Source organism: Lampetra planeri, unplaced genomic scaffold (genome assembly GCF_965212315.1).
Source record: "Lampetra planeri unplaced genomic scaffold, kcLamPlan1.2.h2 scaffold_1477, whole genome shotgun sequence".
NCBI classification, from domain to species: domain Eukaryota; kingdom Metazoa; phylum Chordata; class Hyperoartia; order Petromyzontiformes; family Petromyzontidae; genus Lampetra; species Lampetra planeri.
In genome coordinates, this window is record NW_027614199.1 from 1 (window position 1) to 16764 (window position 16764).

The window sequence follows — 16764 nt, forward strand, 5'->3', positions numbered from 1 at the left end:
GTGACGACTCTGCAACTGGTGCCAACTTGGCGTTCGTTCCCCAAGAATCTAGTGAGCATGTGTAGGCTGGGGAAATGTAAACTAACTGGCAGTGAGGTTTTCAGTGTAGTACAGTCCAAAAATGCTAACCCCCTTGAAATAAACATGTGCTTATCTGTACAATATTTGTTTTTGCTCAAAGTGTGTGAAAATGTAACATATGTTCCCACGCATCACTCCTCCAGTATTCTGATGCACTGAAAGAGTGAATGTGCTTGTGTTAAGAGTGGGAAACACCCATACACACCTGCTAACGTCATCATTAACATTCACATGATATTGACCCACACAACGATGTTGACAGCTGATGTCTGACGAGCAGCTCCCCGCCCCATCTGCACTGCAGAGACATGCTGTAACCATAGTTACAACTACTCACACTTGAAATCCAAATTGAAGACTGCTGGTACCCAACAGAATTTAAGGATTGTCACCTCGAAATAACATAAACAAAGAGAACAGAAAGCTCTGTCTCACAGCATCACCAAGCTGCCATTGCTTCCTTTCCCACCATCTTATTTCAGGACCCAGTTGTCAAGTTAAACAAGCTACCACAAAAGGCAAAGTAACAGAAGGACTCTGAAATATGCATCTATACCTTTCCATAATCCAATAGGGAACCAACATTTCTGAAACCACTACAATGTTAAGCAAGAAAGTGAAAGCAGGCAACTGTAAAACATTTTCCATATATATATATTTTTTTTTTTGCAAAGTCACTGAAACTGAATCTGTAGGTTTTTGCGGTGGTGGGGATTTTACACAGGTAACTGCCCAATGGATCGATCACATGTTTTACCATGTAGATACACACAACGTCAAGATAAAGGCTCAGAATACATCTGTAACAAGCGCGTCAAGTCATCATGTGGGTGGGGGTCAGGTGACCCAAGACATCCTGTTCAGTAACAATCGCCACTCCACAAGATGTTCTCAGCCCAGATGAGATATACTGTATAATCCCTTCAACTGGTCTCTACCCAGCTCTAACTGCTGGCGTGCCAATGATTAGTGTGCTTCTCACCTGGGTTTGCTGTGTGAATCCTTCGATCCAAACCATCCCTTATGTTCAGTGGCTGCAGGAGCTGGAACAGTCTCATCACCGGACTGGCTCATCCCTTTCCCCGCAGATTCACTCATCCCATGGGAGAACAGGTTCCTCCTCTGCTTCTTCCCTTGACTCTCCGACTCCACTGAGGAGGAAGAGGATGGGGCCTTGAGCTGAGCCGTCTGTCCGGGGAATTCATCCTCTTCACCCAGCATGGGGCCACTTTTCTCAAGGGCCGCTGCTATGGCAGCCTTCTCTTCATCCCCAGGTTTGTCAAAAGACCAGCGGCGTCCATCGCCAACAGTGCCTTCAGGGAGGGCTGTGGGAGCTCGAGGGCTAAGGTTCTGCAGTGACATGGAGAGAGGCAAAGTCTTCTGCAACAGTCCCAGGCCTAAAGAACTTACTGGTTTTCCTGAGCCTGGGTCCAGAGACTGGACATTGTTCGCGTGGCTTCCATTAACGCAAACAGTGAGCTGAGGCACTGCAATGGTGATCTCACTCGGCTCATCACCGAACTCGCATATCAGAGAGGAAGACTTGGGTGACGTGTCTGCTGTGTGCTCTGCAAAAGTGAGGGAAGAGGAGGAAATTAAAAGCAATAGAGAGTAGAAATGGAAAAAAGATTCAGGTGATAAATGATTTTGCTAATTTTTATTAATCTAACTTGCAGGCAGCTGAAACAGAGCGATAAAACCTTATAAGTGTCAATATTTCATCACAGCAAGACAGAACTGGTCAACCTGGTATAATGCAAATTTTTTTTTCTTTTATGTGAAACAGAAGCCAAGCCGAAACGAAACACCATTATTACGTTCAGAATGACTAAGCTAACATGATTTCTATTCATACAGTACTACAACTGTACTACTACTGTAAACTGATGTACTGCTCCGCCCCTATGCATTATTTTTTATAGTGGACACACAGATGCAGCTTCTTTTATAGACGCAGTCAATCTCACATTTACATTAGGGACAGGGCCTTATAAATAAAATGTATTATTATTATTATTAGTCACTTATTTGGATGAAGAGATTTTTCATTAAAAACATGTCTGAGATACACTGAAGCTGAAATGGAATTCTGCACAGCAGACATTTATGACTTGAACCTCAGGTGTAACTAATTATATTAACCATGGCACTATTCCATTTAGGTGTCCCAGTTAGCAAAGGCTAAATGTAGAGGCCTTTACATATAAATAGAACACAGTGATGATTTAAGTTAGTAAAAGCAAAGGACTGTCTGAAAACATTTCACTTGGGGGGGCGGAACCTTAACCTGAAGGAATTGCTGACCAGTATTATGCAACTACGTAAATGTGCAGGGATTCTAGTTTCCCGGTCATTCTCACCTGGGCTGTTGTCTACCGTCAGGTTGCTGCTGTTACTGGGGGAGTTGGAAAGGTCGGAAACCACCACACTGATGCCGGCTGTGGGACTGAGGCTCCCCCCTCGGGATGACGACTCGCTGCTCTCTGAGCCCAGTGATGTGCTGGAGCGTGTATCGGATGACTTCCTCAATTTCCCCCTCAGGAAAAAAGTTCTCATCTTGCTTCGCCGGGCCTCGCCTCCTTCATCGTCTTCATAATCCTCTTCGCCACCTCCATCACTGGGCAGACGTTGGCGCATACGGTGCAAGGACCCGTAGCCACTGGGAAGGATGGCGGATGAGGAGTCCTCATCACTGGATCTCCTCTTTCCCCTCAGACGCTCCTTCAGCATGCTGAATGTGGATGTGCCCTTTTCCTTCATGACCAGGTCATACATGCTGGCTGTCAAGTTGTTGCGGGTGAACTGAACGGTGACTTGAATGTCTCCTCGTTCCTTCTCCTTCTTCCCCGACTTGGAGTGGAGCCGGTACCACCTGAAAGAATTGTAACCATGATGGTTAGTCGGAGGACGTGAGGTTTCCAGTAGTTTTCTCTTTTTACAGTCGTCTTCATCACTCCCAGGTTAAAAACACTCAGAAAGCACACGCATGCCAGAGTAGTCGACACACTCTTACCTGCATCTTGGGAGAAGTTTGGGGGTTTGCTGCCGAGCTAGACATCAGCAGGGAATGTTCTACAAAGAACAAGCACTGATCTTTAACTCATCTGGAACCAAGTTCTACCAAAGCCCAGGCAGAAGTACAAATTCTAACATTTTTATTAACACACCCAACAACTAAATGCAAGTTGTAGTGGCCAAAAACTCTCCAGAACATAGGTCAGCATGATTGAGGTCATGGAACATTGTGAATGGCTGCATTTTTGTGTACAATGGGGGTAATCTGCCCCCAAACAGTATGAGTGTGTTCCTATGTGTGGTCAGACATTGACACACAATACGCTGAAGGGGTTTCTTGTTTTTATCATCAGAACTACTAAGCAGGAACAAGGACGTACAACAGTAACTGTCTTGAGTAAAAATAGAAGATGATGGCTGAAAAAAAAAAAAACTATGGTAAATTCCCTCTGTGAGTGAGCTGGAGCGTTTCGTAAAAACGCTGCATACAAGTGGGTGGAACAGTGCCAACAAGTTGACCGCACCGTGACTCATGGAAAGTCTCATCTGTTCTGCCGTAACTGATTTAGAACAAAGATGCAAGTGAGAACAAATTCCCCTTTTAAACATGTTTCTGACACTCGATGCCACTGATGACGAAATTAGGACTAAAAGCTGCATTTATCCATAGATTTAGTGTCATATAGCTGTTTTCACACCACATTGACTTTCTCAGTTGCTCTGCAGTATCATGCAGCAGAGAGGTACACACTTGCACACATATTATCCTCACATCATATCACACATATTATGCTCAACTAAAGTGAGCAATGTGGTGTTCCCACATGTTCTTCACATTTGCTTCAGACTGACGAAAAATGGCTACATGTGACATGTAAATAAAAACAAAACACTTTCAGTATTAGCTATTTTATAAGGTGTGTATCAGGCTAGCCATTAGCAAGTTGCTGCATAGCATTGGCTACCAGCTAACGTTAGCACGTATATTCAACATGTAAGGTTTATCACATTAGCTAAACAGCGTTAAACAGTGATACAAGTCAGCATGGTGAGATTATTGCTAAATTATTCAACATAAAAATTACATTGTTGGGAGTATTAGCATCTGGTTGTTACTTACAATGTTAAGTAACATTTAAATGCTGTTGGGTAAAATCATATTTTGTCCTGGTTGGGTGGAGCAGGAGTTTGGAACACTAGCTGGATATAAACCCCAATAACTGCCAGGTAGTCAACAGTTATTCAGAATCAAGCAAACTACAGCCTTAAACTACATTTCCGTGAAGTAGATTATGTAGGAAGAGATACAGGTTGGTTTCCTGGCAGAACTCACGAACATGACTGTTTGCTGGAGAGGAAGATAGCAAGTCATTTAATTCATCACACAGGCAATTATGGAACCATCATCCTGCTGCCGACCAGCCAACTCGTAAAGTAACTCAGAGAGTCACATTCAATGCCAGGTGGAGCCCACAGGACTCTCAGTGATTGTCGCATTAACAGGAGTAATTCATGAAACATGAATCATAAGCTGTGGTATAATATGTTTTACTTGCATAATGCCACTGACAGAGAAATGTAAGTTTTATTTTTAGGGATCTGAGAATAAAAAAAAAATATTGGGAAGTTTCTTGTTATACAACTTAAGACAAGTTCTTCTCCCTAAAACGCCTCTTAGGTTCAGGTTTGAGTTTCACACCAACTCTCTAACAATAGTATCAGACGCCCCTCTTACACGGCATGCAACTCCCTGTAGCCAAGGTGGGGTTCACATTCCAAACACCACAGCAAGGAGCTATGCAAACCTCTGCGCAAACCTCTGCTAACCATCCTTAACCACTCAACCATGCAGAGATCGCAATTTAAGCCACTGTTCTCCCTTCGAACCTGAACTTTTGTTGTTCAGTAAGATTACAGAGCAAAATGTGTGTATCTTATTTCCGTTTGTGTGGTTAGATTTTAGTTTAAATGATGCAGAGAGTATAGTTACACAATCACATCCTGCCAAGAAAATAAGTGACTTGAAAATTTTTAAAACTATTCTTGTGAGAGTACAGAGTATTTTACTTTTGAAAATAATGCAAACCCTATTTATGGGTCATGTGAAGCATGAATATGTCCAGGAAAACCACATCTGAATGCAAGTAAAATGGCTAAATACAGAAACTGCAACACAGACAAAAGGCAGCAGCCCACATTTCAAGCCCACATGCTCAGGCAGAGAACAGGCTGTTACCAAGAGGGATAAGAATCCCACACAGAAACCAGTATAGTTAACCATATGCACATAATAAAATAGTTTTTATGTGCCATCCCAATGTCCCAAACATTCTGCCTGCATTTTGTGTGTGCGTGTCCATTTTTTTTTTTATCATAAAACAATCTCATTCCAAAGCTGCAGAGCATAACTACATATCTGCTTCCCCATCATACACAAACAGGAAATCACTCCACTCCACCCCATTGCAGCAAGACATCTCCACATCCCCTCCCTGAGCCACAGAGGTGTGGAGAGGAACATGTTGTCTTCCACTAGCTCACCTAATTCTAGGTTTCAGCTTACGACGTCTAAATCTTCCCAGGGAACAACACAGTGCATCAAAACCACCCTTCAAGGTGGAGATTTCCTCACAAGTAGGCTATCAGTGTATTTTATGTCTGCTGGGTTTCTTCAGCCTGGGTGTCCAAGCCAGACAGATGAGGCTCGGTAGTAAAACTCAAGGGCATAGGGTTCTTGTCAAGTACAGAATTTAGGAGTCCACGTTCATCTTTAATCACCAAACATTCATCAATCACCTTCAGATATTTGCACATCTTAACTGTAACACCCACCACATAAGATATCTTTTTAACTAATAGAATAATATAGGTTACTCCCCTGTAAAAAGCCCTAAAATATTTATTAACGCAGATTTTGATCTGGGTTTGGAAATCTTCCCATTAACGTCAGCAAGTCCAAATAATTGGAACTCATGAATGTCACATTTTGATAAAAATAAATGTTCTTTCAAAAAGGATGAAATGTCTGAGCCAGCCAGGCATAGAGCTGTTTCTTGCCAAACTGCCTCCACCACAGATTCAACATGCTGATTTGACAGAACAGAGCCTTCACAAGGTCCAAGTAGACTGCAGTGAACAGCCTGCAAAGAACTACGGTCCATTCTCATCTGAGCATGATTTAGACATTTTGATATATATACGGCAGCCTTGAGAAAATGTGAGGTATTTGGGTGGACTTCACAAATTTGGGGGAGGACTGGGTGATGGTGTGGCCTGACATCCTGCCCCATCAGCACAAATACCAGACAGGTACCAACACCCCGAACCAACATTCCACATCTGGATGTGATGTGTTCTACACTCACCACCTACTTTCCTTTTAATGGCTTCACAAAAGCAATATCCTCTAGCAAACATTCGTGATCTGAGAGATCTGATAGAAAGAAAGAAAGTCCGATACTTCCTAGTAACCTAGTCAACACAAACAAACATACATTTGCAGATAAATACGATAACATGTCCATTCAGGCTTTGAAGTGCAGCCATTGTCATTGTAAGACTGATATGACCTGCTGGAATGGCATGAACATATGAGGGTATATTAAATACCTTAGCTCTGTGTCCAGCAACTTATGTTTAACTTAAGGTAAATTTTAGGCTGCTGTGTAAAAGCATCTCTCCCTTTCCTTCACTCTTTTGTTATGCCAGATGGGATATTTGCTGTTTGACTCAGGAAAATAAGATTACACCAATAAATCCTATTTCATCTTATAAATGGACACAGGATTTGTGAATTTTTTTAGGACTTGTGAGTTCACAGGGTTACATAACCTATAACGTCCATGTCATGTCCATAATGTCCATGGTTCCTCCAGGCTGATGCTACTTAGAGTCTGCTGGCTACTCACAGAAATTTGGTCTGTCTTGCTCAGCAGATGGGCATTCAGTTCTCATTCAGTTCAGGCCTTCGACAACATCACAGGTTTCTAAATAACAGCGTTATGTAGCAGGCGTGAGACTGCAATCCAAAGGGTTTATAAAAATCTGACATGGTGAATCAGCACCGTAACATCCACCCAACCCAAACCATGGACAATCCCTGATATGCGGGGAAAAAAAGCTTGAAACAACTTTCAATGATCCGCTTGGAGACCTATTATGATGAGGCAAAACGGTTCAACAGTCAGCAAAGTGCATCACAAAAATTACATATTTTTTCTTATTAGCATGTGTTGCTTGTTTCTTTTTGGTCCCCAATGTGCTGATCTGTCAGTTTTTGCAGCTTTCCTCTGACAGGCTTTCGGGAAATTCACCCTGAACGCCCACCTTTCCTGGAATCAACATAGACTGCAAACAACATGCAAAGACATCATGGCCAATGCATCCTGTGTCTGGGCTGCGGGTTGATGTGGAAAGCGTGTGTACAAAGATCAAGAGGGGTAAGGTGCAGCTCTCAATAGTCTTCCAAGATTAAGCTGTTTGTCATATGCAGACTTTACGTACTTTCTTTGTGAGTGACAGGCTACATTGTCTGTTTATTTGTGATTGGGGGTATGCCTTTTCTCACCATGCCGCTTTTTTTTATTTACGATTTCAATTTATTGTTGTCCACATCATTCCGTTTGGACACTATAATTACCGTCGGGACCTGAGTTAATCTATTACATTTTTAAGCCGCATCAGCATGGGATAGTAATCATAAATCAAAATAATCATTTCTAAATAATTGTGTGATCCAATTCCTGTGAGGGTCGGCCATGTCTGATATTTGTTAAGTGCAAATATCACTATCGACAATACTTCCCTAAAATACCAGAGTTCATAAAGGATCATTAGTTAAGTGCAAATCAACTTCTAAGTAACCTGAGATGATGCGACAAGCTGCACTGATCATAAACCATCTAGACTAGTTTATCAAAAAAACAGTTTAACTGTACTGACACTGTTTGCCTCAGGGAGTCCTGGTATTGATCAGTCGAGATTCACTGAATATCATTGAATGTACCAAAGACTCCAAACTGCTGACACATCACTGTCACCAGCTGACTCTAACCTTCAAGTGACCAGCTCTAGCCAGGCCCTCAGGAGCAGACTGGTTCCCCTTTCGTCTCATATTCACGGGTCTATCCGAGTGAAAGAACAGTCGGGTCAGACTGGTAGTCAAACATGTGCTCATCATCTGGCCAAAATATTCAACTGACCCTCAACAGTGTGAGTGTCAGATTAGTCAGAAAAGATGGCCTATGAAAGAGAAACTATTGTTGGTAAACCTGTACCAAAAATGACCGGGAGGTTTAATAAATGCTTGTTGCTTGTTGATAAAAAAAAATTGTTTATATTTGATCTAACATGGACCAACAATCAATAATAGCATCAATGACATGCAAGAGAAATATGTTATATAAATCTCCCTTTATCACACCAAACCTCACGGGAAGCTAGTAGGATGATACCAGAAACTTGTGGGCGCACCGAAGTTCATCAAAAGTTGATTCAGTTCAACAAGGGACATATGGAAAGTTCAGTAAAAGATTGGGCAAACATAAGACTAGGCTGCATCAAATATTTACTGCATCTCTTCACAGTCTGTGCTTATGTGAAACAACATGCTAAAAATACCTCAGAGGTTTGGAATCATGAAACTGTTAGGTAATAATCCCTGGAATTGGGGCAGGCTGTAATCCCCCTGGACCACAACATGCCTGGGCCACAGGGAAACAACAGTTTGAGAGGCATCAACAAAACAAATGAGACTGGTGGAGGAGGAGGTGAGGATTCTAGAAGGTCTGGGTTCTGGGGGTGAGTCTTGAAGCTTTGAGAGAGGAGGGAGGGAGAGGGTGTGTCTGCAGGGCCCTGATGCAGCACCAGAGAACTGACAGCTGTGTCCCTCACAACAAACAGGGTTGAAACTAAAGCAGAACAAAAACACTGGGAAAGAGAGGAACACCCTGATGAGTTCAAAGGACATGGGAAAACTGATGCTGCACATGAAGCTACACGCCAGCCCATATCTGAAACACACACAAACTATCCCACCGATGAACTTACTGATTTTTCGCGCATCTGCTATCGTGAAAGACTTTATCGAGCTGGATGACCGTCTGTCCGAGGAACACGTCGAGTCCGATGAGCGCCCGGTGCATGACGGTGAGGACCAGCTCCCTGCACCCCGGTGAGTAGCCGCTCCGCCCGCTGCCCTCCAGCACGCCGGGCTGCAGCTCGAAGGAGCACTCCTCCCTCCACTCTGGATCCGTTGTCTTCTCCACTACGCAGGTGGAGTATTTCTCCTTCCCCAGCTGGATGATGGCGTACACGTCGCTGGTGCCGTGCTTGCCCTTGCCACGTAATCCCCTGCCCCTCAGCACCGTCACCTGGACGTGTGTCGGTAACCATTTCTGGTCCTCGTTTGGCGAGGACATGTCCCCCTCCAGGCCGACGTGACGAGGCGCAGCAACCGGGGTGGTGTCGCCAATTCCTCCCTGCTCTGGGTGTGGACAGTCACATCAGCACCGGCGTCGGCGGGCGGTGCCGCATTATGGCCTGTGTTCCGTCTGTCGTCTGTGCAAAGTTTCCTCGTAAGCCGGTTGTTTTGAGCCTTGTGTCTAGCAGCAGTCTGCAGCGGCGGCGGCGGCGTCCTGCCTCGCTCCTCCTGCCGAATGGGGCCTCTCTGCGGGCAGCAACGTCACGCCTCCATCCTCCTGCTTTTGCAGGACGAGGAAGTTGTGCGACGCTACAACACTCAGAACATGTGCCGGACGACAGAGCAGATACACGGGTAGAATTATCCGCTTAAATATATGGTGCGACATTTCCGCTTTCTATGAGCAATTTAACACAAAAACGGAAACATCTGTGTATGTTAATGGCTTCTGTGCCTGGATTACGTTTTCATTTTAACCCCCCACATTTTTTTAACAAATACCTTACACCGTATGTACTTGATATATACTCATTTTCATTGGTACATGTCCTCAATGTGAAGTTATGAACTCTGAAAATACTAATATCTCATAATATGAATGTTAACCCTTTAACATCGACGGTATCGCTGTTGATACATTCATGCTAGCATACTCTGGAGTACCATAATTACGTGACTATTCAGGAAACGTTAAACGGTTACTTGAAAGCTGAGACAATCGGTGCCCCTGCCTGGTGAGAAGAAGGCGCAAGACGAAGGAAAAAAACATCGATCGGTTTCTGCTGTCAATGAGTTGCTCTTCATATCCAAGTTTCTGTAATTACGGTAAGTGCAATGAGTGCAACTTAATAGCTTTCAGTAACTGTTAATCGTTTTCCAAACTGCAAATAGTGGCGTAGTTTTGGTACTCCAAAGGGTGCTAGCATGAATATAGCACAAACCTTCACCAACACAAAGTGTCAATGAATCAGTGACATTTGACCTCACCCTAACCCACTTTGGGGCATGTCTGACTGTGTGACATATATAGCTACAAACATGCTAACTTATGAAAGGAGGACAAGGAATATGCCCTAACAAATCATTTTGAAGCACAACCATGTCTTCACAACAGTACACTGAAATGCTATGCTAACAAAATCACAAAGACAAATGGCAGAGTATGCGTCACGGAAATTCACAGATAAGAAGAGCTGAGTTCTCCGGTGGGTTTGTTGTGCTGCTACGCTTTACAGCTCGTCACAACACACCCAGGTCTGTAGTTTACATGAGGTCACAATCAGTGGTGGCAGCTTAGTACCTCAGTGCGAACTGGACTGTTCATTGCAAATGGATGCATGTAGGTGCACGTGGTAAGTTGTTGTGCTTGGAATCTGTGGTCTGCAGTGGCCTTTACATGCCAGTGAAATTCAGGGATGCAGTCATTAAACTGGATGCTGATCATTTCGTTAATGCTAATGAAGTAATTTACTGTATGAGGATCATCAGGATTGATTTTATGCTTATTCTAAATGAGATGACGCAGTTTGAAAAACATATCTAGCTATAACCTTAATCTATAATCTATTTTATACGTTTGGAAATCCTGGTTGCAATCTTGAACTTGTCCACAATATGTGCACTGAACCTACACAATGATCCTTTACACTTCACTTGTGTGTGTGTTTTTTTGGGGGGGGATATTTAATGAAGAGTGTATGCTCACCAAATTAGCTGGTGTGCTAGCATGTGCTCTTGCATTGTTGCAAACTAGCATTGGCTCCTGGAGAAGTTGGAGTAAGTTAGGGGGGTAGACCATTTTAATATAATGAACAATTCAGTTTTGTCAGTATCTTACAGTATGTTATATTCATCTTATGTGTTCTTAATAAACACTGAAGTGTCATTTTCTGATTGATTTTTTACATTTTTTAACATTTGTCTCAATGTTTCGAGGACACTTTTTCAGCTCACACTCACCCTTCTTGTCCTTGTGTGAATTCAGAAACATGATTTTTTTTACCTTTTTATGCTATCAATTTGACACAGATGCTTGTGAAACAAATTAATCTTAAAACCATTTAACACACCGTATTGATGGATCCCCATACACATTGTGTATGAATGAAATGAAAGCTGGCTACTCTTGGGAACTGTGTGTGTGTGTGTGTGTGTGTGTGTGTGTGTGTGTGTGTGTGTGTGTGTGTGTGTGTGTGTGTGTGTGTGTGTGTGCTGAACACAGCTCGTATGTGAAACTGTATTTATGCTTTAAAACTGGTCCTGTTCATTGGGATTTAAAGAGCAAATGAATTTAATTTCCTTTGTAATTAAAGTTCCCCATGTGTTCATTTACACAGTAATGGCATCCAGATGGAGAAACAAAAAAACAATAATCACTCACCTGCTTCCAAGTGATGTTCTTAAAAATATCACAATAGTGCGGTCCTTTGTGTAGATACATTATTTACTCATGTCAGAAAGTCATTCACTTAACTGATAATGCAGCTGCACTGGTGTTCACTGTATATCTTAGTTCCTATGCATTGGACAGTGTGTCTATACAGGGTATGACTTATCACACAGCAAATTTGTTACAGCTTTGATCTGCTACCCACATATGAAATATGACTTGGGTTAATTGGTGTTGACAGGAAGAGGTCTTTCTTTCATTGTGGGGATTTCTTTGTGGGTATTTTGACAGAAGCACTTGAGATTTTCCACTCAGGTTAAGACTGAGTCAGCAGATTGGCTCTGAAGTGGAGATAAATGAGAAGGTGCCAAGTTGAGCCTCTTGGCAAATCTTGGCATCCATGAAAGATGGAAGTGTTACAGGAAATTTTTGACTATGTCTCTTTTTGTCTCTCTTTCTGACAGCATTTATTCTCCTTTTAATGCATACATTTTCTCTGTCTGCTTGACTGATATTTATCTGCATAGACAGACGGATGAATGCAACCACATGATAATTTTATTACATTCTTGAGTAATATTTAAGATATTATGGCTCTCAAGATGCCATCAGTCAGCATTGCCAATTAAAAAAGTACTTGGAAATTCACAAAAACATCAAACAAAAGTTTAAACAGCTATGTGTTTAGAGCAATGAGAAATGGTGGTTTTGATTCATTTTACTTTTAAGAAATAAAATGATTAAATTATTAAATGTAGGTTGTATTGAATATTTTCTGCATCAGCACATCAGGTTTCACGTTGGTTATATTCACACATACATCATCATACATACAGCAATGAGATAGTAAATTTATATTTTCACCTGAGAGGTTACTAGTTTTAGGGCTTCATGAGTAATATGTGTGTCAGATAAATGTGAAACCTGGATTACACTGGCAGTTTTTTGTTTGTTTGTTTGTTTGCTTACCTTTCCTCTGCAGAACTCTGTCTGTGAACTCGTGTTAACGTGTTTGCCTGAAAAGCTGTAATTGTGCTGCCAGTTGGATCCTGCGGCGCCCTCTGTTGTGCATCTCAAGAAAACACAACCACTGGCTAAACTCATGATTGTCAGTGTGAGCATCATCTGAGGAATACTTTACACCATTACCATGAAACAAGATTGCAACTTATTACTTAGATTGTGGTTTAATCCTTTCCATTTGAGGTCCAGCTTGACCCCCAATTTTTTTAGATGATTTTTTTTCTTGCTCTGTTGGATGTTAAAGACGTTAACATATGAGCAGGACCGAACAAGTCTCTAGTTTGCTGCTTCTATAAGAGCGGTGTGGATTCTTGGTTATTTCAATATATTTCATATATTCAGAGTGGACTATTCTGGATAAGTAGAGAACGTATTTGTATATGAGCAATATTTGGACCATCATTGTTATAGGTTTTAGGACACAAATTAGTTTCTAATGTGTGGAAGACCATGTATGCATTAAAACAGGACAAATTAAAGATAAATACTTAAGTGTGACGGATATGCATGCATTCAGAACCATTCATCAAAAGGATATTGTGTTTGGCAAATGCCTGAAACTCTATGTATTACAATCTATGGAAGATAAATAATGCCCCTAAAATGTTAGGGTTTTTTCTATTTTTTTAATTATTTTTTAAGCTTTTTTTTCTAAGTTTATCTTCACTTTACTCCCAACAATAATTTATTTTACTTGAATGAGAGTTTCAGAATAAAGGAAAAAAATCGGAACTTAATTTCACTATGTTTGTTTTAGTGACCTTTATCCTGCGTCGTATAATACAAAAAGGTTATTGGTTACAAATAACATCTAACGTCTTGCTTAATGCAATGCAGAAGAATCTGTCTGCCTACATTGGTCTAATCACACGGGACAAAACGTATTTGAAAGCCACAAAGGCATCTAACATGCACAAATGAGAGGCTAAATGTTAAGCAGTATTTTTTTGACAAGCTAATCTGCCTTATTAAGATATTATCCCTGCCAATCATGACCACGACAGATTCCTATAGAAAGCCCTGTGAAGAACAAGAGGCTCTCATCACCTCAGCTATTTCTCATCTATTCTGGGAGGTGAGCTGTCAATCATCCACTGATCAGGCTCATAGATTCATATCGGAGGCTGACACCAACAGCTGTTACATAACCACAGCTAATCCATGTGCACGATGGGGCACCGTGATTGAACACACACGTATAAACAGACTGTGGTAGACAATAAGGGACAGCAGCTGCCCCCAACAAACACACACACACACACACACACACACACACACACACACACACACACACACACACACACAGTGGAGCCAAGAGAAATAGATATATGAGGCCTGAGATGGATCCAGTTCAAGCACCAGAGTGCAAATGGCCTACTTAGAGTTTAAACTGGGTAATTAGAAACCTAATCAGGGCTCACTTTGTCACCCCTGATGAACGTAATGAAATGCCAGTGCTCCTGTCTCGTACATGTCACTCTCGTCAACCCAGATTCTAAGGCCTAAAACAGCTGTGACTGTCTGTAAACACATGTCCCATCACATCATGTCAGAACCTCATGACAAAGTGATTTAAGATAATGAAAAGTGTCCATTGCAATATGTTATTTATCCCACTCAGCTCAAGCACAGTCACAAGCACAAAATAGTATGAACCATTTCAGCAAACCATGCATCTTTGTCAACAAAAAATGTTTTGTAGCTGTTTCTGACTAACACGGTGGGATTACAGATATTCTATTAACGAACAGGTCTTCTAGCTTTAAACCAAAGTGTTTTGTGCCATATAGCAATACATAGCAATAATAATAGCTGCATATAGCATATAATAGCAGTTAGATAGCAACTGAACCCATGTATTCAGTGCTTTAAAACTAAACCAGTGTTTTTGTTCAGATGGGAAACTATTGCTGCTAAAAATAAATGACATTAATGTTTAATGTGCACATGGTCCCTTACACCTACAGTTAATTGACAATTGTATCCATGATCAGGAGAAAGGGCTTCAGGACTTTATTTAAATTTTAAACAGGGAAATTCGTATCGTATTTGTGTGTCTGACAGAAGATGAGTGTTATCCTGCCAAACAGCACAGGGGATTAATTCAGCGCCACCAGCCATGAAGCCTTCAGAGAAGCAGATTCCAGCCTGCAATGAAGGGCTGCTGCGTTCAAATGCCCATCGAAAAAACCATAAAAGTAAACAGAGAAGGTTAAGTTTTAGGTAATATTTATACAAAGTTGTATAAAAAAAATAGGCCAGTCTAAGCTGTGCCAATACATAACGTCAGCAGAAAGTCTCTTAATGTTACATTTGCTGATCATGGAGAGGCAAAAAAAAAACAACCCACAAATGTGAACAGCAAATCGCTTCCAAAAATAAAAAATTAGGTTTGTTTGAGATCTTATCTAATGTTGGATGAGACCCATAGTTCCCACAGACCTGAACGCAGCGCGTCTCCCGCGGACGGCAGCGTTTCGCCGCCAACAGTTGTGTGGAACAGCTGGCAGCGTGTTTTTCTTTGTGGCCTCAATAATACGGTGTTGGTTTACCAGCTCTGGGGATGTGGGCTCTCCCTTTGTAACGCTTAACCAGAGACTTAGTGGTCTTTGTCTGATTTATATTTTAATTATCTGCTAAACTGCGGCTGAGGGCCATGTGGGAAAGAGCCTCGGTCTGACCTCAGCACCTGTCAATCACTCCGCAGAGGACGTTACGTCGACTCTGAATTCAGCAGAACTTTATCACGTTTGTTATTTGTCATTAAATAGAACTAATAATAATAATAATAAATCATCTTGTTAATTTTTTCCCTAAAACTCATGTTTTTGAGATAGTTTACACAAATCTGCAGATTGCAAGAGATGCAAGTGGTGATGCGTCTTAGAGCTGAACTATTGTCTTAATATCTGTGTGTCTGTCGCCATCTATCGGGCGGAAACAAACGCTAAGTGTGAAGGGAAGGGATTTTTTGATGTGTGAAGCCTAGATGTCATTCAGAGCCAAACTTTCGCTTCAGTTTTGCTGGTTATATGTAGGAATCATTGCATGTAAGTTGACGCTCATGTTTTTTGTTTTTTAAAAAAAATCTTAAATAAATATTGTCAAGTTCTTCCAGTTAATCTTCTGTTTAATTTCAAGGGCGTTTAAGTGTTTGAGACGTTTTCTGCCCATTAGGTGGATCAAACAAACTTTTTGTAATTTTGAAATAAAGCATCTTATTCGAAATTACAACGAAATTAAAACATAATGTGTGGAGTGAAAATTAGCCTTTTGTGAAAATATACCAATTGTGGGTCAAACACAAAGGGCAGGATAAACATATAATTTCTGAGACCATAAAAACATTTACTTTTTGATTTAATATTGTTTAAATGAGATGGATGAGAGGGAACATAGATGTCTTTACTTTAAGGGACGAGGATGATGTGTCTGTTTGGATCAGAGGAATCTTGTGTGATGTTTTCATTTCATTGTGGTCTCTCATGTATATTTGCTTATTTGAATTTTTTAAAGCATTATGATAAAACACTGGTATATTTCTGCATGTAATCTTGATATACTTCAAGAAAGATAATAATTGTCGTGTTTGTACTCACTGTCTTACTGAAACTTAATGCTCAAAAAGAAGCCCGGCAATCCTCTCAGTAACAGACCAGAATGAGGGGAAAACGGGATGGAAATCTCACTTCACCTCCTGCTGTCGGCTTCTCTGTGCTGAATATTAAATGACGGCCAGATAATTTGTCCTTGTGTTTGTCCTCCTCTGATACTTCCTCTCTGGGCGTCACATCCCCCATGAAGCAGGCTAATCTGCTCCCAGTGCGGGCTTCTC

The 16764-nt window shown here is 41.5% G+C and overlaps 1 protein-coding gene across 1 annotated transcript; it reads right to left on the minus strand.

Moving 5' to 3' along the window:
• Positions 1-1063: 1063 nt before the first annotated feature.
• On the minus strand, positions 1064-9515 carry RAB11FIP5 (RAB11 family interacting protein 5; the record flags this gene model as incomplete). The annotated part of the gene is made up of 4 exons (XM_078622361.1): positions 9145-9515; positions 2721-2953; positions 2442-2681; positions 1064-1649 (listed from the first exon to the last, which is right to left on the minus strand). Coding segments are annotated over exons 1-4 (1430 nt in total), but the record flags the coding sequence as incomplete, so codon positions are not given.
• Positions 9516-16764: the final 7249 nt, after the last annotated feature.